The sequence below is a fragment of the Euleptes europaea genome, chromosome 16 (assembly GCF_029931775.1).
Source record: "Euleptes europaea isolate rEulEur1 chromosome 16, rEulEur1.hap1, whole genome shotgun sequence".
Classification (NCBI taxonomy): domain Eukaryota; kingdom Metazoa; phylum Chordata; class Lepidosauria; order Squamata; family Sphaerodactylidae; genus Euleptes; species Euleptes europaea.
This window is the reverse complement of record NC_079327.1, coordinates 25,541,168-25,562,347: the sequence shown is the minus strand read 5'-3', so window position 1 is coordinate 25,562,347 and position 21,180 is coordinate 25,541,168. Positions and strand designations below refer to the sequence as shown.

General features: G+C 43.2%; 1 protein-coding gene across 2 annotated transcripts in view; it reads left to right on the top strand.

Annotated features, from left to right (window-relative positions):
* EFNB2 (ephrin B2) overlaps positions 1–19,164 on the top strand; it is a 66,656-nt gene extending 47,492 nt beyond the window's left edge. Inside the window, exons 3-5 of one of the 2 annotated variants that reach the window (XM_056862078.1) lie at positions 15,206–15,298; positions 16,066–16,179; positions 18,194–19,164. In XM_056862078.1, coding sequence (XP_056718056.1) covers positions 15,206–15,298; positions 16,066–16,179; positions 18,194–18,576 — 590 coding nt within the window. In that variant the 3' untranslated portion in view covers positions 18,577–19,164. The remainder of the gene's footprint in view (positions 1–15,205; positions 15,299–16,065; positions 16,180–18,193) is intronic. The other variant, XM_056862079.1, reaches the window with a different exon arrangement.
* Positions 19,165–21,180: the final 2,016 nt, after the last annotated feature.

Sequence of the window (21,180 nt, the reverse complement as noted above, 5' to 3'; positions counted from 1 at the left end):
TCTAGACATTAGGAAGAATTTTCTAACAGTTAGAGCGGTTCCTCAGTGGAAGAGGCTTCCTCGGGAGGTGGTAAGTGCTCCTTCCCTGGAGGATTTTTAAGCAGAAGCTAGATGGCCATCTATCAGCAATGCTGATTCTATGACCTTAGGCAGTTCATGAGAGGGAGGGCATCTTGGCCACCTTCTGGGCATGGAGTAGGGGTCACTGGGAGTGTGTGCATTGTGCAGGGGGTTGGACTAGATGATCCTAGTGGTCCCTTCCAGCTCTATGATTCTATGTGTTATCTCATTATGTACTGGGTTGTATCCCCCCACATTAAAAAAAGGAAGAGACTACTTCAAATACCTCAGAATGTGACCACTTGTGAGCGTACATCCAAAAATTGTATTCGAGGTTGGGGACAATAAGTATCTGTGGCCATAGTTTTGTTGTTCATAGTAGCCTCCACTACATTTAGAAAAAGGTATGCATTGTATTGTGAAGAAGGTGTTTAAATGCGTGCTGTCCCGTATTGCCTTCTGTGTGCAAGAAGGTTTGCCTTTGGTTGTTAATGTATTTCTTTGCTGGGCTCTTTGTTTTGTTAGTACTCATTCAGCAGCATGTATGTCAATTCATAGGCCTGTATTTCTATTACGTGGTGAAGGAATTGAGTTTGGAATTCCTGTACGCTGGGCGGGGGATTCATATAACTCTGAAGTGGCACATTCAAGAAATAAAATGGCGAGCTTCATCTAAAATATAGGTGTAACTCGTTCTGAACCCAATCCTGCCCATTGCATAACAGTAACACCACAACTATGTTAACATTTCTGATGGGGTTTCATAACTGATCTGGATACTTAAAATGGCCAATGTTTCTCTCTCTCTCTCTCTCTCGTTTTTTTGCTATAGACAATGGCCAGAGGATCTAAATAGCTTTTTGTGTCGTACAATATTACACACTTCTGTTGTGCGGAAAGTAGAAGCAGGAGATGAAGGTATTCTTTTATTGAAGCAAACATGTGGAAAATTGCACTAGATTGTTATAAGAGCAACTATCTCCCCGGAAAGGAATGAGGTTCATCTGTAGGGCAAACCTGGCCTGTGTGACTTCATTGGGGTTACTGGTCGGCTCTGTGCGGTCGCAGCAAATAGCGTCGTGTCCATCTAAGCCATTAGTGTGCGAATGGCGCATTTTCTCATCTGTAGTGTTATATTCTAAAATGTCAGTAGGCATTAACTCAATCAATGGTGATGTCCTACCACCTAGAGATGAACCCTGCCTCAAGATGATGTTTTCCACTTCAGTGCCACTCTTACAGCAATTACTGGGTCATTAATATCATTGCATGCAATTAGTAACAGCCGACTGCACCCAAAAAGGGTTGTTATTTTTTCCCCCCTCCATCCCAAATAGGAACTTTCCATTCCATTTTAACCTTTCTCAAAAAAGGGACAGAGTCAGAAACTCTACGAGATTTTTGAAAAAGGCTGGCAGAAATAGGAACATATTTTCCCCACATTACCTTACCTCGTTACATTAAAACCGCTGTTCTCCCCCCATGAAAAAGCATGAATGTCATTTCCGAGAATTAGTGTAACTTGAAAATTAACTAATGCTGTTTTGAGATCAAAGAGGAAGCGTTTTCTCTATTTTTTTTTTGTTTTTTTCTCAGTAGGCACCTTGAGATTCCATTTCCATTTGCTTATTTTCACAGCCTCCATAACTAATGGATTATGTATGTGAGTGTGTAATTATTGAACTTTGATAGCCGCCTTGGTCCCACAGAGGGAAGAAGACAGAGCAAGCAAGTGATACTTTGTCATCAGCTTGGCAACTCAAAAATGTTAGAAGCCACCTTTCGAGTTGCGCAGGTGATATCTTTTGAGTTAGTCTCGTATGGGTATTTTGTGCAAATATATGGCATAGCCAGGCTGATGATGTCATTTGAGAAACTTAATACCTGAGCACAGTCTGGCTGTTCAGCAGGACAACAGAGGGCATCCCAGATGGAGAATTTATTGCACTAAGAATATCTTGAGCAGGATCTTGATTAAGATTGCATCCACATGGCAAGGACTCTTTGTTTCCCACTGCGCATTCAGAGGCGTTCACAATGGTAATGGAGCGTCCTTTCCAGAGTTTGGTGAGCGTTTTCCTTTGTCAGATGCCATTTCCCTCCTGCTGTGCCATCAGAGGGATTTTTTATAAATTGGCAATTGCTGTTGTGCTGTAATGCAGTAATGTTATAACAGCCTGTTACAGTGATCTCCTACCATAGTTCCTTTGAACTCCCAGCTTTCACTTAAAAGAAAAAAGGAAGGGCCAAACTAGATGTGCGGGTTTTTAAGGAGTTTTGTACGGGTTCCCTACAGCTGCTGTGGCTGCAGAGAATGGCTGTTAAAAAAATAAAGGAGAGTCCATTTGGTCTCAGAATACTGCTAGGAAAGGGAGGGGTCCTGCTTTCCCCCCAAGCCGTTTTTCCATGCCAAAATAGCACTGGGGTGGAGTGATTTTCCCTTTTTGATGCTCCCCATGAAGTGTGTGTGACTGTGGGGCAGCTGTGTGGCTGTGGAGAACTCGTACGTCTGGTTTGGCTCTAAGTCAGAACATTATGATAATGTGATTCTCCACATTTTCCCCTCTTCCCACCTGCTCTTCACTAGTGTCTTAAGTAAGCGCTCTGTAGACTGTGGTTGCTTAGGTCATCAGCTATTGGTGCCCATGAACTTCCTGGTGACAAACAGCATATTTCTTATCCATACCAGTGTCATTTTAAAGCATGTTAAAAAAATTTAATCCTGTTTCCACTGTCTGAGTGCATCCCACTTACCATTGCAATAGAAGCATCTCTGCCTGGCTTTTTATAAAAATCAAATTCAACCCTTCTCTCAAGATATCAGTAAAGTCGCCTCTATCCCTGCAGATTGCCCCACCATTTTGTGAGCCTTTATTTTTCATGTCCTTCTCTTCCATTTTTTAAAAGCATGCTTCTGAGCTGTGTGCTCCCTTTTTCCAATTTTTTATTAACATTATTAATTAATTAAAAATTATATCCTCCTTTTCTTCCTAATTGGGACCCAGAGTGGCTAATCACATCATTCACCCATCTTCCACCTTACCTTCACAGCATGGCTAGGCTGAGAGAGTGTGGGGGCCCAGGGTCACCCAGCGAGTTTCCACTGGCAGAGCAGGAATTCGAACCCGGTTCTCCCAGGTCCTAGTTGGACACTCTACTGGCTTTTGGGTGGGAACTGGGTGTCCCTTCCCTCCTGACATTTCCTTCCTTCAACAAGGCTGCCGACTTCCACACAATACTTTGTGCTAGCTCTTTGGGGCTCATTCTGCTTTTGCACTCTCCATAGCGTTAACAGCCCCCCTTGCTTTTTTCCTTCCTATTTCGAAAGGCTGTAAGAATATTCCCTTGAGCAGTTCTAGGGGAAGAAGAATACACTGAGTAAAATAAAGCTGCAGAAAAATCTTAGCCCTGATGAAATATTTACACTGTATAAATAGTCACTTAGAGGGAAGGGAGGAAATAAGCTGTTTTTAGAAGGGTAACTTAAAGTGTTGGTGAGGAAGGGCAGGCATTTGGGGGGACTGTTGTGAGGGGCAAGAAGAAAGTCGAGCCAATGTTTTAGGGGTTGTTGATTTGCAGCCTCCATTTAAAGTCTGAATGGCTTGTGTCATGTGATGGTTGTGCCTCCTGGAAGCAAAAGGGTAGATACAATGCTTTGTGGACCAAGCCCCAGGTCAAGAGTTTGATTACACACTCTGCAATCAGCTGTTGGGGGGAGGAGCCAAGTCCCATCCTTTTTGGAAGGTCTCTGCTCCTGGAGAACCAGGTTCGACTCCCTGCTCCTCCCCATGAAGCCTGCTGGGTAGCATTGGGCCAGTCACAGCTCTCTCAGAACTCTCTCAGCCCACGCAGAGACAGGCAATGGCAGACCACCTCTGAACGTCTCTTGCCTTGAGAACCCTACAGGGTCACCACACTCAGCTCAAGGAACCCAAACGACGAGTGGATGAAAGTAGGAAATGAAAAGGAAAGATGAGCCAGTGTGGAGATGAGCGATATTTCATTGGGTCTTTATATGCCCAGTTATGGCAAGACTGCCCCATTCCTTGTGTGTTGGTGGAACCGAGAACATTAACCTAAATTAGAGGCATCACATTTGTAACCCTTTGTGCAAACCAAGCCAATAGCTGCCTCCAAGCTGTTCCAAAAAACAGTGAAGGAGCATTTGCCTAAACTAGGGTACCAAATGAGAGCAGGGACATTCAGTTGTAAGCACGTAGCATTTTACCCTTGAGAAAGTATTTTTTGTGGCTGGAGAGCCAGTGTGGTGTAGTGGTTTGGAGCGGTGGACTCTGATCTGGAGAACTGGGTTTGACTCCCCACTTCTCCACATGAAGCCAACTGGGTGACCTTGGGCAAGTCACAGATCTCTCAGCCCCACCCACCTCACAGAATGTCTGTTGGGGGGAGGGGAAGGTGATTGTAAGCCGGTTTGATTCTGCCTTAAGTGGTAAAGTTTGAATATAAAAACCAACTCTTCTTCTTCTTCTAAAATCCTGACCATTACAGGTATTTGAAAAAAGGGAAGTCCAGTTTAAAGCCAGTTTAACAACCCTAAGAAAACACATGATGCACAAAAAGAAATAAGGATTGGTAGCTTGGGTGAGGTTGGTGGCGGGTGGAGGAAAAGGCTTGTCTGCTAGAACTCGATCCTTATACACTTGGATTGCTTTTAAGTAGCCTCCCACTCTGTCTAATCACCTCATCAAGTGGGATACCATGTGGCTTCCCCCATGCTATTTTCGGGATCTTGGGGAGGAGTGAATCTCCGATTCAGGCCTTGGCAATTATTGTATGCATTTTGTAACTCAGCAACGTTCGCTTAAAGCAAGAATAGTGTGAATTTGTGACATCTATCTTTGGTTCTGCCCGGGGATAGAATTAGAAAACTGTTTAAATCATGGATTGAACGTATTTAGAATGGCAAGTTGTGTATTGTTTAAGTGAGTTAAGGAAACAGACTTCACGAGATCGACAAGCGCAACGTCTCTGGGCCCTCCCTGTGCTTTCAACCTCATCTGAAGGTGTAGCTTCTACTTCTTCCAAGCTCTCGAAGCTCACTGGGATCAGAGCATTTGTGTTTAAAAGCAAATGCAATACCATTTAATTGAAAACACTCTGCGGATCTACCACAGCTGCTTTATTTGCTGTTTCTAGCTGTTCCAGAAACAACCACCTTGATTTGTGGTTTTTCAATCTGTGCGGTTCCTGGTGTTCTTAAAGCTGTCTTGTAAAATTAGATAACATATGTGTAAGAAGAAGTAATTACTTGATACTTTACCAAGAAAGGCATTTAAGAAAGGCAAAAGGCAACTGACAGCAGGTGCAGTGTAGCTGTACAATCCTTTAGCAAACTAATTTTCTTCTCTCTCTTTTAAAAGACTGTGTAGTTGACAATCCTGGGAATTCACATTACGGCAAGCAGAGCTTTGATAGGAAGCGTATGTTATTGCTATTACTGGATTGAAAACTGTGGTGACTTTTTTCTGTTAAGTCGAATAGTTCACAGTTGCCCGTCTTCTTGAGCATTAATTTTTTAAAGTATAGTTTTGAGCAGTGAGCTTTACTGTCCCTGAAGGAATCCCCGGATGGGCTAACAGTACTGCTCTTACCATCTGGTGGCGATAGAAAGTGCTGTCAAGTGGCAGCCAACTTATGGCAACCCCCTCATGGGGTTTTCAGGGCTGGAGATGTTCAGAGGTGGTTTGGCATTGCCTTCTTCTGCATAACTAAAGTCACTAGAGGCAGATTCCAAACTTAAAAATGCAATGCAAAACTAAAAGCAGAAGGGCTTGGCTTGGTGGTACCACTTTTGGACCTTCCCTTCTTTGTTTTTGGTGGTACCCGATTTGGACCAAGATGGAATTTGAATTTTGGAAATTGAAGATCTACATAAAGGACATGTACTAAAATAGGATTTTCTACATTGTATATATATTAAAAAGGTAAAGGTCCCCTGTGCAAGCACCCCATGGGGTGACTTCACATCCTGACGTTTCCAAGGCAGACTTTGTTTTGCGGGGTGGTTTGCCAGTGCCTTTCCCAGTCATGTTCCCTTGACCCCCAGCAAGCTGGGTACTCATTTGACCGACCTTGGAAGGATGGAAGGCTGAATCAACCTTGAGCCGGCTACCTGAAACCAACTTCCTTTGGGATCAAACTCAGGTCGTGATCAGAGCTTTTGACTTCAATACTGCAGCTTAACACTCTGCACCACGGGGCTCCTAATTGTATATATTAGGATTAGGATATTATAGTTGTTCACATGTACATTTAGATGTGTCACACTGTGTTTTTGTCATTGTAGCATTTAATATACAATTTTCGCACTTTGTTGTACTCAGTCGCTCCTGTGCTGATTTCCAAACCTCCAGGTACTAGCTGGAGATCTCCTGCTATTACAACTGATCTCCAGCCGATAGAGGTCAGTTCACCTGGAGAAAATGGCCGCTTGGGCAATTGGACTCTATGGCATTGAAGTCCCTCTCCTCCCCAAACCCTGCCGTCCTCAGGCTCCACCCCAAAAACCTCCCGCAGGTGGCAAAGAGGAACCTGGCAACCCTAATAATGAAAGACCCACATGTGTGTGAAGTGCCATCAAGTCACAGTCAGCTTATGGCAACCCTGTAGGGGTTTGCCATTGCCTGCCTCTGTGTAGTGGCCCTGGACTTCCTTGGTGATCTCCCACCCAAATACTAACCAGGGCCATCCCTGTTTACCTTGTGAGATCTGATGAGATCAAGCTGGCCTGGGCCATCCAGGTCAGGGCAAAACACCTATATAAAAGGCATGAGAGAAATATGTTCCGATTAAAAATGCCTGGTGAACCGTACATAATAGCCTGGAGTTGAAATTCTAACAAACTTGTCTGCAGGAGGGAAGGGCTGGGGGAAGGTGTTCCCTAAGAGAACCTGTGGTTTGGTGTGCAAGTTGCACATGATACCATAGGTTTGGAAACAAATATTTTGTTGTTATCTTTGCTGCCCCGAAACTGAAGGAAGTTTGAAGGGGGGAATTACTGCTCACATCACGTACACTTATCCCTCTCTTGCTTCTGGCAAACCTGTTTTTGTTGTTGTTGTTGTTATCAACACCTTGCAAAACCAGTTTGATAAGAAACAACAGTAGTAAAAAAGAATATCGGGGTGCCATGCCGAGCGATGCCTCTCTCCAAGCATGCTCAGCTCTTCTAAAACAATTCCTTGACTCTTGCTCCAGTTCCCGAGCAAAGAAACGTTGTCTCCTGGTAATGCCAAAGTAACATTATGATATTAGGTGTAGGCACATTCTGCAGAAAACACTAGAATGTGTTTGAGTCAGCGGTTGCAAATTCCCAAGGGACAATTTGCTGAATGGAACCCACTGTATACACGAAAAGGCGGTATGCCTATTTCTGTGTTGTTCTGTACTTACTTTTCAGCGGTGGCTGGAAATTATATATGTCCTACTAAGCAAAATTAAACAATTGTAGGCAGCCTTTAAGACGATCGTTCTCAGTGTGGTGCCCAACAAGGTGTGTCAGCTGATGTGTTTCCTGGCATTGTTTGCTTCTTTTTTTGGTGGGGGGGGGGAGAGGAAACAGATTTCAGGTGTCAGGTTGCTTCCTACCTGCTGGCTTACATGTGAAGATCTGAGACCATCACTCACAGCTTTTCACCCTCAGCTTGGCACTACTCACAGACTCTTATACCCCTGAGTTGTGCTTCCTTGGAAACTGAAGCCAGACACCAAAGAACTGATCCAGCCTCAGTTGCAATTATTTTGTAATGTTTCCCTCCCATGGCGGTCATTTTGTGATTTCCCCCCCCCCCCAAGGTTGCCAGCTCCGGGTTCAGAAATACCTGGAGATTTTGGGGTGGGGCCTGAGGGCAGGGTTTGGAGAGTGGAGGGACTTCAATGCCATAGAGTCCAATTGTCCAAGTGGCCATTTTCTCCAGGTGAACTGATCTGTCGACTGGAGATCAGTTGTAATAGCAGGAGATCTCCAGCTAGTACCTGGAGGTTGGCAACCCTACCCCCTTTCAAAAGCAGACATTTTAATTGATGTTGACCTTCATGGTAGCATTTTGTGGTAGTGCTCACTATCTTTTCTCAAAATTGTATAAGTCCCCACAAGCCCAACAGAGCTGGGTGAACCCTGTTCTGGGATGGGGCGGGGGAATAACAGCTACGGTGAGTACTGTAAGGTGATTCACTTGGTAGTGATTACAGAGTAGTAACTTAAAAATGTACACTAAGATGTCAGGTACATACTGTCCATGTATCAGGGTTAATTATGTTACGGTAAGTGCCTGACCTAGATACCCCAAGCTAGTGAGATCTCGGAAGCTAAGCAGGGTTGGCCCCGGTTAGTATTTGGATGGGATACCACTAAGGAAGTTGAAGGTAGCTATGAAGAGGCAGGCAATGGCAAACCACCTCTAAATGTCTGTTGCCTTGAAAACCCTATGGCGGTTCGCCATAAGTTGGCTGTGACTTGACAACCAAAAAAAGTGCCTCATAGAAACCAGATTTCTCTTAACGTTTCATTGATTGAAATTATTGACACAGAAATTATTTCTTGTTGCCTACTCAGTGATTTATTTGTTTTTAATTACTTATTAATAAGTTTATAACAAGCACCAGAAGTGACAGTGGTAAGGGGGATTATAAAAATTAAGGCTCGTTTATAATTAATATGCTGAGTGTAGTACAAAATGCAAGTCCCATCTTTACCCTGCAAAAGAAAATGTATTGGGCCAACTAAAGAAGTTCAAATTGGTCCCTTCCTCATACCTTACAGCTTTCTCTCTCTGGGAAACACAACGTTGCTTGCTATATACTCATCTTTGCTATATACTCATCATATACTTTGCTATATACTCATCTTTGCTATATACTCATCGTTGCTTATATACTCATCTTTCCTGATATATACCACCTTTTTGTAAACGATTCGAGACAGAGTGATTCAAAGATAGAATCTTTTCTTATTTAGTCCAAATTGAATAGATTATTCATGTATTGACACTCTAGCCCACAGTATGCAATGTTACACCAACTTGGAATTTCAGTGGTCACTGTCGTTCAGCGTCTACAGTGCAAATGATAGCTGTGATCTATGGTGATCTATTGTTTCACTGTGATGAAAAGTTTTGTTGGGATTAATTTTTTTAAAAAAATATTGCATGTCAGGAACAAAAAACATGTTTGAAAAAGAAATACATGTGTGTGAGAGAAAGAAGCGTTGTTGCCTTCATTTCTAATCTGTTTGTGAATGAAAGGCCCAAATCCTGAAGCTTAACTCTCTCATCTGATTAGAGCGCTGTTGCTGACTTGATAGGTTGAAAACAGCTAAGATCTAGGCAGTGGCTTAGCCTCTTGGGAGACAAGAGTAATAACAATCAAATGAAGATGTATTAAAATGTAATATTACTTCTACTCCACGGGGACCATATAAAAATCATAGCCCAGAAACTCTTCTAGTCTGTCTCACTTGCCAATTGCTTCGCATTCAGAGGGAGCACGTTTTATTCTGTAAACAGAATGATTGCATAGTTTCTGAAGCAAATAAATCTTTCAGATCAAACCTCTGTTTATGGGATTCTCAGTGCTTTTAAATATGATGATAATATAGAGAGGGCCAAACTGGTAGTGGATGTTTCGGCCAAGTAGCTGTACTAGAGTCCTACAGCTATAAACCATGTTTACAATGTATTTTACAACTTCTCTACCTTGTTTTTAACATTTTACAGTTTCCCTTCCAAAAACAAAAAAGGGACACAATGCAAAACCAATAAAGCCCTGACCTTGCATTGCTTATAGAATTATAATTCCTACACCTTCAAATGAGTATGAGTATGGAACTCCCTGCCCCAGGATGTGGTGATGGCTGCCAGCTTGGAAGGCTTTAAGAGGGGAGTGGATATGTTCATGGAGGAAAGGGATATTCATGGCTACTAGTAAAAATGGATACAAGTCATGATGATGCATACCTATTCTCTCCAAGATCAGAGGAGCGTTCCTATTATATTAGGTGCTGTGGAACACAGGCAGGATAATGCTGCTGCAGTCTTGTTTGTGGGCTTCCTAGAGGCACCTGGTTGGCCACTGTGTGAACGGACTGCTGGACTTGATGGACCTTGGTCTGACCCAGCATGGCCTTTCTTATGTTGTTATGTTCTTAGTTAGAAAGTTGAAATAAATTAACATTTCAATGAGGAAAATAGTAGGCTTGCACATCTTGTGAATGCAGCCCCTAAAGAATGAGGCCTTCCATGTTGTCATGTCCCCCATACAGACACACCTCCATTCATGCAATCTTGGTTGGAAAGCAAAACTAGAATATTTCTCAAGTCCCTGGTGGATCATCGTGCACATTGGTCAGCCTTTGGCAACTCACAAGTTGTGTGGGCCTGCACTCTGGTTTTTTTTAAGTATAATAAACCTTTCTGTTGACTTGAATGGTGTAGAAATGGCTTTTAGAGCCTATGCAAAAAGCTGAACGTTTATAACCATCTTCTCGATTGCTGGGTGAATGAATGCCGGTGTTTGGAGTCAACGCTTTAGGCTACTCCTAAATAACTTCTATACTGAGCTTCCTAAAAAACGCAGGGAAAGCGGGCATCAAGAAAGGAGCTGATGGGCACCATCATGCCCATGGGTTCCACACTGGGGACCCCCAATCTAGGGATATTCTGTAGTCACTCTGCTATATACTCATCTTTTAGAATGTATTAGACATACAAAGCAGTGTCGTCTCTTAGACTCCAGGGAGAAGTGGTAGACATTTGGATACCCGAGGCAGAAACTCCAATACCACCCCATGGTGGTAAAAATAAAATAGTAAACTAAATAATAACAATTTGCTGCCTTATGATAGCGCCACCTGGATGGCCTCATCTTGTTTAATGTTAAGGTCAGACCCGATCTCTTTATGAAAATCTTTTACTTTGCTGAATTATTTAATTGCTGGAAATAGACTTTCTTTACTCCTTCACTGTTTTTCTGCTATCGGATTGGCAGATAATATTTCAAAAGTGTTTCAGTTGTCAGTTCAAGGATTTTTCGCTGCAACGTCATTTGCTAAGTTTTCATCAAATCTCAATACCTTCAATATTTCAACAGAGACTGCACTTCTGCATAGCCAGGCATCATAATTATAATTTCATGGAAGCCACCCTGGTTGGGATCCTTAAAGGTTATTCCAGTGTCCAGAATTACTGTACTCCTTAGGTGACAGTTCTTTGGGGTTCCTTCTGTGACCTCCTGTGATCTGTCAAAAGGCTGATTCCATGTGTTGCTAGATTTTTATTGCTGTCAAGTCACAGCTGACTTATGGTGGCCCCATAGGACTTTCAAGGCAAGAGATATTCAGAGGTGGTTTGCCATTGCCTACCTCCCCGTCATGACCCTGGTATTCCTTGGAGGTCTCCCATCGAAATGCTAGCCAGGGCTGACCCTGCTTAGCTTCTGAGATCTGATGAGATCAGGCTATACTGGGGCTATCCAGGTCTTTGATGGCAAGCCAACCCAGTTGCCAATGGTTGCTGTAGCAGAGTATCTAATGATGTGTAGATGCAGCTGTATGGACATTAATCTGTAAGTTGTTTGTAATTAAGTGATGTTGTCTACACACTACAAGATAGGCAAGACAGTCTGAGTAAAGAGGAGGAAGGTAGACAGCTCTCTGACTATTATCTGAGAAAGGTAGGTAACTCTTGGCAAATTCCTGTACTTCAGCAATAGCAAGAAGGAGCTGTGGCTCAGTAGTAGAGCATATGCTTGGCATACAGAAGGTTCCAGGTTCAGTCCCCGGCATCTCCAGTTAAAGGAACCAGGCAAGTAGGTGAAGTGAAAGACCGTTACCTGAGGTCCCAGAGAGCTGCTTCCAGTCTGAGTAGACAATACTGACTTTGATGGACCAAGGGTCTGATTCAGTATAAGGCAGCTTCATGTGTTCAAAATAGCTAGTGTATACTAGCCATCCTCTCGGTTGCTGTATTTCTATACATTTTTTTCCAGTGTCTAAGCACAAGGGCAGAAACAAAAGAGGTCATAAAAAAAGAGCAAAGATACATTTGATTTATGTCCAAAACTGGTTCTTAGTATTGATTTTCTTTTCTTGGAGAGGGGGGGAGGGAAGATACCAACAAAACAATATATCTCCATTATTTTTTGAGTCTGGCAGTGTAGTTGTACATATCAGATCTATTTCCCCCCACCACCACCACTAAATTACTTATTTGAAAAATGCGCCCTAGAAGTTGGAAAATGAAGTTTGGTTGACTATTTTTGTGGAAGATGGAAAAGCACAATCAGAGATGGGAAGCCTGGGCAGGATCAGCTCTAAGGAGAATGGAGCATCCTGGAAGGAACTGCAAGAAGGAAAGGCTCACATAGGGAGGAATTGAGTTACGCTCACAAGGGGGGGAGCAGTAGAACAAAAGCAAGAAGTAGATCAAAGGCAAGCCAAAAGTTTGTAGTTTTTGTAGCGAAGTGAGAGGATTAGAGAAAGAAAAATATCAACATGGGGCTGGGAAGACACTTCATGAAAGGTGATGGGAGCCTATGAAGGACATCAAAAATGTGCATAAGCTATGTTTAAAAAAATAGCCCCCAAAATCCCAAAGGAAAAATGGGGGGGGGCAACTAAAAGAAAAAAAAAGAAGACTTATGGGGGGCCCTAGCTAAATTAATCTCTCAGATGAAAAGGGAGATTCTTCTAAGTGCAAGAAGCACCATTTAATTGCTTTTCCTCCACAGGAACTTCCTGCAAGCACTTTCAGGGCCTTCCTCCCCCTCCTTTTCATATTTTAGTAAAGTGACCAGATGTCAGTGCATGTGTACTTGAAAGACAAAAGGACACACAGAGAGAGTAAGAAAGTGCCAAGAAAGCATATTGACAGCTAACTTAACAGGTTTATAATTAACCGCCCAAATTAAAAGTGTCTGGGCATTATTAGACAAGCAAGACAATCTGCCCCGCTGTTTCTGCTCAGAGTACGTAAGATTGCTTTCAGTATCAACATAGATATCATAAGATTGCACTGGTGGCCTGGAGACTCCATCCAACCTATCAGGGGCAGCAGAGTATTCTCCCTTTCTTCCAGCTAGTAATTGAAATGCCCAGTTTTTTGCAGCCTTCTTGAGCAACTGACTATCCCTGTATGGTTTGGGACCACCTAAGAGAGCCAGCGTGGTATAGTGGTTAAAAGAGGTGGTTTGGAGTGGTGGAGTCTGATCTGGAGAACCGGGTATGATTCCCCACTCCTCCCCATGAGCAGCGGATCTTAATCTGGTGAACCGTGTTGGTTTCCCCATTCCTCCACATGAAGCCAGCTGGGTGACCTTGGGTTAGTCACAGCTCTCAAAGCCCCACCTACCTCACATGATGTCTGTTGTGAGGAGGGGAAGGGAAGGTGATTGTAATCCGGTTTGATTCTTCTTTAAGTGGTAGAGAAAGTCAGCATATAAAAACCAACTCTTTTTCTTCTAATCTCATATGACCTTTACAGTCATCTCCTGGGGCCTTGTTTCAGATACCCCTGTCATCTGAAGCTAGATGGGTGGGAACCTGAGAAAGTGCTTTTTTTGGCTGTAGGAATTCCCTCCCCAGTGAGATCATCTGTCTCCCTTCTATTTTTATTTTCTGCCAGTGGCTGAGTACCTGTTTGTTACATTTGACTTTCCCTTATTGACCTTCCTTCCTGGGTGTTTTTAATTGTTGTTATATGTGTGTGTTGTTTTAAGCATTGGTTTCATTGTTTTCTGTTTGTTGCCTTAATGGCCCTAATAGGATGGAAAGCCGGGATAAAAATGTTCTAAGTAAATACATATCCTGAAAAGCTGCTTCTTGAAGAAATTTCTGTTCAGGTTCTCAGTTTAAGACATAATTTTGGGGGATGGGAATTTTAAAGAGAAGATACGAGATTAGAACAACTGTAGAGTATTTCTCTCCCCCTTCTCTGTGTTATCAGTGTCCTGAAAATTTAAATCCTGAAACTGGAGCTGAGCTTCCTTGCTTGCCCCTCACAAGAGAAGATGGAAACAAGAGTGGGTGCCGAGTTCCAGTTGTGCAGTCTTGAGCCTAAATGGTTTATGGGCAGGTCTTGTAGAATACCATAGGGAGAGCTGAGAATTGCAGCCCATTTGTTTAACTTTGGTATGACACGACAGAGACTGCTGCAAAACGTGGGCTTGAAAAACACGCATACACACTGTGCTCTTTGCTCTGCCGAGGCTGGCAGGACTCCTGTTCCTCCCCTGCCCACCAACTCTCCACTTTTTTGGGAGTGGAAATATGAATATAAAGGGATTCTGCTCTTTCATCCAGTGGCATCCAGCAATAGTTATTGGGAAGAAAAATGCCTGGATAAATGTGAAGCTTGATGACGGTCTTTTATGCATGGGTACTTGAACTCACGTTCGCCCTCTGTCTGACTCGGTTGTTCCTCGGAGTTCTGCACGTGTTTCCCGTCTATTGGAAATGACTTCGCTTCCAGCCCTCGCAATGTCCAGGTCTTCCTCTGTTAACCCGACTCTCCCCTCTCCCTTGAGCTCAGCCTGGCTGAAATCTCCATGCAGAAGGCAAACCACGGGCCACAGGAAGATTGGCATCTCTCACAGCCAGTCACAAAGCAGCATGTAAAGAGGCAGGGATTCAACGCTTCCTGCTTCCTCGGGGCTCTTTCTGAGCAAAAGAAATGCTTTTTTAAACCGAGGCTTGTATTTCTCCCCCTCCCCACTTCTTTCTGATTGCTCCAGTTTTTGTTTATTGTTCTTAAAATGCTTTTTTATGCAGCAATTGGGTTTTGGGGTGGGGAATCTTCTCTCACAGTGAGCACTGCAAAGTAAGCAAATTCCAAAGCAGCATTTAAAGGGGCGGGACTAGATTTGAGCTTGGAGAGAGCCTGGTGCAGAGATTTCCAAGTGGAAAGTGTGGGTCTAGCCAACAACGAACCTCAGGTAAAACTCCCATGCATAAATGATCAATGTATTGGCAACGTATTCGCTCTCTTGGCTATCAGCATTTTGCAGCTTTTTCTGGGTAAATGTGAATGGCAGAAGTAAACTGGACCAATTAAATGTGCTTTTTAGCTACTCTTGTTCTGCTTGCCTTGACCTGCTGATATTCTAAAATGTTTTTGTTTTGTTTCTCAAACAGCAACATCCAATGGATCACTGGAGGGCTTGGATAACCAGGAGGGAGGGGTGTGCCAGACAAAAGCCATGAAGATCCTCATGAAAGTTGGACAAGGTAAAGACCACCTATTGGTTTCATCCAGCCACTTTGATCAGCAACCTCCCCTGCCCCCCAGCTTCTGCATGCCAGGGTAGCCTTGGGTCAGTCTGCCTTCCTATAGCCACTGAGGCAAAGCCTATTTTCTACACCTATCTTCCTGACAGGTTTGGTAGGACAAGCGTTAATGCAATCAGATCTCTTCATTGGAGAGCTCTTCTTGGAAGGGAAGATCGTTCGTGAATGACACGTGCTCCAGTTATTCTTGCTTGTATGCTAAAAATTAAACGTGCAGGTTCACAGCTCAAAATTATATAAAACAAACGAAAGGGAGAGGGAGCTAATGTTTCCATAGTTTGCTCCTTATGAATCGTGGCCCAAAGAAGAGAGTTTTTTGTCCATTGTCCTTTTTTCCTCATACACAGATAACCTATTGTGCAGCCCCCCCCCCAAAAAAAAAATTCTTTCTAATTAGAGGTTGGTTAGTAGTCAATCAACTCGCTTGGCTATACTGAAATGTCATCTGCAAAGGTTTCCTGCCAGTTACAAGAACCTCCTTCATTTTCTACTAATGGCCTCATGATCTAAACCTCTGAAATAACTAGTATAGCAAACTTTTTTTTTTTTGGTTTTGTTTTAAAGACGAAAATTACACTCTCGTATCTCCTCGTACTCCTACATAAAGGATCTTCTGTTCAAAGCCATTCTTGCCTCATGAAAATTGATAACCGGCTTTATAAAGCACATTATTGTTAGTTTGTAGTGAATCATTTGTGTTCTTTCAGTTCCCAATTCTGGTGGGTCCCCAAATAATGCTGATCCAACTAAACGCCCGGAACAGGAGGCTGGTACCAACGGGAAAAGCTCTACAACAAGTCCCTTTGTAAAGGATCACTCAGGTAAACAGGATGGCTTTTAGATCTTCAAGGAGGTTATTTCAAAGACTATACATTTTCTATAATAATACAGTTTATTAGATTATTAAAATATAACCATTTGCATAGGGAGGCAGATCAAAAGTGTGTGTTCTGATGCACCAGTATGTGGGAAGTCAAAGTTGTTTACTTTGGCGAAACCCAGCCCTTCTGTTCATTAGCATTTGACTCTTAAATTTAATTGTTCCGCGTGAGGATGTTACTGACTTGCAGAAACGGGCATTGATCTAAACAGTCTGGTAACTGTAGGAGCTCTCGTGCCAGAGAAGGCGGCTTTATGATCACTGGCTGCAGTCCAGCACAGAGTTAAGCATCCTTAGCTCCAGCTGATTTCAGAGGCACTTAAGCATCTTAACTGTGTACTGGATAGTAGCCACTGTCTCTCGATGCTGCTATAAAGAGCCTTCTGGTTAGCACTTTATAAGGATTGCTTTAGTGCATGTTATAATTATGGCTGTAATCTTTTGACTGATCGCATCTTTGCTCTGTAACTAATATCAGCTCTGTAAATGACTGATCTCATTCATGGATGATTATAAGGTGCCTGTTTAAACCTCCAGAATGAATACACCCCTTTCCCCCTCCCACCACACTTGCACGCACACACACACTTAACATCAGCTTCTTCTCTTTCCTTTTCTGGTTGGATCTGAACAAGAAAGAATATACTGGACAAGGTTGGGAGAGGGGGGTTGGGATAATAATTTAAGATCTCTTGCAAAGCCATAGTGGGTGGCAGTTGGCTTCACGGGTTCTTGGTGGTGGTTTCACATTTATTTTTCCTGTGCAACTTTTATTTGCTACCATGCTAATATATCTTTTGATTGGGAGTTATCAAATAGGCATCAGCAACTCTGCAGCTAAGGTTACCGCATGCTGTGGGGGGGGGGGGCGCACATGAATTTAGCCTTCACAATACTATTCCATCGTGGCATAGGCATTCGATTGCAGTGAAATGATTTTAGATCTCTTTGCTCCAAATTTAAGTAATTAATCTGGCAGCGTGTGACCTGCTGATCTGTTTTCTGCTGTTAACGGGCGCAGCTACACTGCAGCTACACAGGATTCTTGTTGTCCCCCTTGCTACCAGCTATGTCCAGCACACATAAGATCTGGCCTCACTAACTCTAGCGGGCCAAAAGGTCTCACTGGATGTGTAAAAAAGCTCAAAGGGGGGTTCTTTTGGCTCCTTCACACGTAGGAGCCATTTTCTGTGTCCCAGCCATATTGCACCAGAGCTGAGAATCTGTTGCACTAGGGTTTCGTAGTGGCACTTGCATGCGTGCAGATCAGTTGACCTCCATTGTGTCAGTGATCGTTCTGAAAATTATGAAGCACTCTATTTTGCCCTGGATGATCAATTTGTTATCTTAAAGAAACTGCCACTGGTGTGAGCTCAAACATCAAAAAATTTTCTAATTTCTCTGGAAGCACGACCATAAAACCTAAAACTAGGTGAAATCGTAACTACTTCATATCTTGGAATGTTGTGCTTTCCCCCCTACTTTGATTTCCTCTGATCTGTTGCAAAGATACAAAACCAGGCATGCATCGATAGAGGTTAGTTGAAATTAGTGTCTGAAAAAGAAAGTAGTAAAGGCCAGTTTCCTGCATTTTTCATTTCCCCGTCTTGTCCCGTTTAACCACTTTGAGCTGACCAACATCTGTTAAGACCTGGCATGCATCAAAGACTGCCTTGTCAGTGCCTGTCTTTGCTCTTGATGAAGGATGAGAGATGAAAAGGAGCACAGTGTGGTTTAGGAGCAACATAAAAGCAAAGAGCAACAGACAGGAGGCAGGCTTAATATGAACAGGTTGACTTTGGCTAGTTGAATCTTGCAGGGTAATCGATTTGCCAAAGTTCACTTGACAGTTGAGACTTTCAGTACTGCAAAGTGGTGATGGGACCGTGATTATTTTGAACTTAGCCCTCTCTGTCTTTCTTTCTCCCCCCTCCTCCGCCCGATCCCGTTCCTAGGTTCCAACACAGATGGCAGCAAGGCTGGTCATTCCAGTATCCTCGGTTCAGAGGTGGCCTTATTTGCAGGGATAGCTTCAGGGTGCATCATTTTCCTCATCATCATCATCACGCTGGTGGTTCTGTTGCTGAAGTATCGGAGGAGACATCGGAAGCATTCACCACAGCACACGACGACTCTATCACTCAGCACGTTAGCCACCCCGAAACGCAGTGGGAACAACAACGGGTCCGAACCTAGTGACATTATCATCCCTCTGAGGACTGCAGACAGTGTCTTTTGCCCCCACTACGAAAAGGTCAGCGGTGACTACGGACACCCGGTCTACATAGTCCAAGAGATGCCCCCTCAGAGTCCAGCAAACATTTATTACAAAGTCTGATGAACGCTCAGCGTGGTACCTTTTGGGAACTCTTTCTGGCCAAATGCTATCCATGACGGGGTTGGGTTGCGATGAGCCCCTGTGCAGGTTACTGGATCAGGTGCGGCGGAGGGAACAGCGAGGCCCCTGACCCTGTTGCAAGGAGTCGGACCGCTTCTCTAGTCTGTAGAATTCCTGTCTCGGAGAACAAGCTTTGGCTTGGGAGCTGGAAGAATTTGCATTAGAAGATACCCATACCAATTGCTGTACATTCATCACCCTCTAAGCCATGTGCTGCAGGCGTTCAGGCACGCACATAAAAAAAAAGCCCAGAGAAGATGAAGCAATTCGTGGATGATAATGGTTTTAGGCATTCTGGGAAGAAGTCTTAAGTCATCCACCTTGAAATGAAGCCCAGTGACTCTGTGTGCGTGCTTCTCTCTTAGTGCTTATGGATTTGTCATACAGAACCTCGGCTTTTAAGTAAGACTTTTAATCATTTTTTTTCTTGCTTTAGTCTGTCCCCATATTGCATTTTACTTCAGTTAGGTAGCGTTCTGGCATTCTTCACACGCAAATTATGTCTCTCCACACCTGCATCGCTGTTGGAAAAACGTAATTTTTTTTTGCCGTTCCATTTTCCCATCCTTTTTCGATAGCAGCCTCACTTGAATGGATAACACTCTGGGAGAAATTAGGCTTGCTAAAAAAAAGAAAAGGGGAATCTTCCAGCTGAAAGTTAGCTTGTCAGCAGAGTCAATTGTAAGACGGAGGTGGCGCGGTGCGGGGAAGGGAGAGGGTAGGGCTGACTGACTGATGCTGCCTCTGAAATCAACCGGACAAAGCCCGACAAGTTAGGTAGCAGAGCACTTTGGAATTCTAAGAGGCAAGCAAGTTAAAGGACGCGGTAACAACAGGCCGTGGACTAGGGCTGTGTTTGAAAGAGGTCAAGGTTATCCTCAAGTAGCAGTGTGTAGGAGAAACTAGTTCTCTCCCTCTAAGTAGGACAGAGAGAGGGTAAGTCGATGAGCGTGCCTGGAAGACAAGACAATAGAAGGCCATTGGTGATATATGAGGGCAGGACTGCTGCGGTACCGTACCAGCAATAAGATGTACAGCTCTGAAGAAGCTGGAGCAGAATCTTGGCCGGCTTCAAATGGCACGGTTTTTAAAAGCAGTCTCAGCTGCTGTACTTATCACATTTTAACTAGTAACGGGGAGGGGAAAGTGTTTAAGACAATAGCAACATCTGACTGAGGGGGAAAAAATGTACAAGCTTAAACTGTCAAGAGGGCTATAATGCCATCACTTGAAAAACAACAACACACCATGTCTCTTAAAAATTGATCAGGATTTTATTTTTCCTCCAGTCAAGCTTTTTTACATTTCTGGTTTCTGGCAGTGCATTTGCAAAGTGATGCTATAGTGAACACTGCCATTCATTGGGTATTCTCTTTCAGAATTAAAAAGCACATATGGTAAACTGCTTACGGTCCATAAAAACGCAATATAGTCAAGACACAAGACCAGGGGGGCAGGGAAAGGAAGGTATGACTTATTTATAATAGGTGTATAGAACCCAAGGGATATAAAGTAGCAGATTTTGTTACGATTACTAATATATATACATATATATATATTGAGATTGCACAGAATCTATACCAGAAGATGTGAAATTCATCTGCGGCAATGAAATTAAATCTTAAATGATCAGCATTAAAGCAAAACAATGTGGGCAACTGGTTCTGGAAAAGAAATAGCTTCACTCCCAAAAAGAACAATACTGAGAGGAAATATAAAAATAACAAAGCCCTCAAAAGCTGTCTTGCATAACAGTAGACTAGGAAATATAAGCCCCCAGATATCACAAAACCAATGTAAGCGCATCATACATTTTAACAAGAACAAGATAATTCTGGTGGGTTCCCCCCTGCCCCGTTTTGTGTTTCCCCCTGTTGCCTTATGGGAATATTCCAGCTAGTCACAAATAGGGAGAGTTCCAGTGTAAAGTTTCTGCTTGAAGCATGGTAGTTGTCCTCTCTCCAACCTCTACACCCTGGGGGGAAAATACTTTTTTTATGTGCTATGCAAAATAGATGTCTTTTCACATAGTCCTGTTACCATAGTAACGCTTCACTTTCTGGACTGGAAAGAACATGTAACTACAGCGTTTTAAGGTTCTCAAACCTCCACTGAGCACGTGCAAAGATGTACTGTCACAGAAATGATTACTCTGTATTTTCTGAACCTGAAAATGTTGGTCCAAAAAGGGAGAGGATGGGTGGAAAGGAAGCAGGGTTCTTTCTGCAGGAGATTACCATGGCAACTAAGTACAATACAGATGTAGTTCTTTCCTTAAAGCCTTCCTCTCTGTGAATCCATCCATACAAGATTTTTTTCCCCCTTGTAAGTCATTAAGATTTTGTTTTGCGGGAGGGGAAAATGATGGGCCTGATTATTATTTTTTAAATCAAGAGTATGTTTAGATGGTGGGTTATATTCTGATTACATATTAAACTGGTGGGGGGGGATAGGAGAACTGACGAATCAATGGGGGAAAGAGCACCCTACAACCAACTGGGGGGGAGGGAGAAAAGAGCCCCATGTATCTGTGTTGTTTCTCGT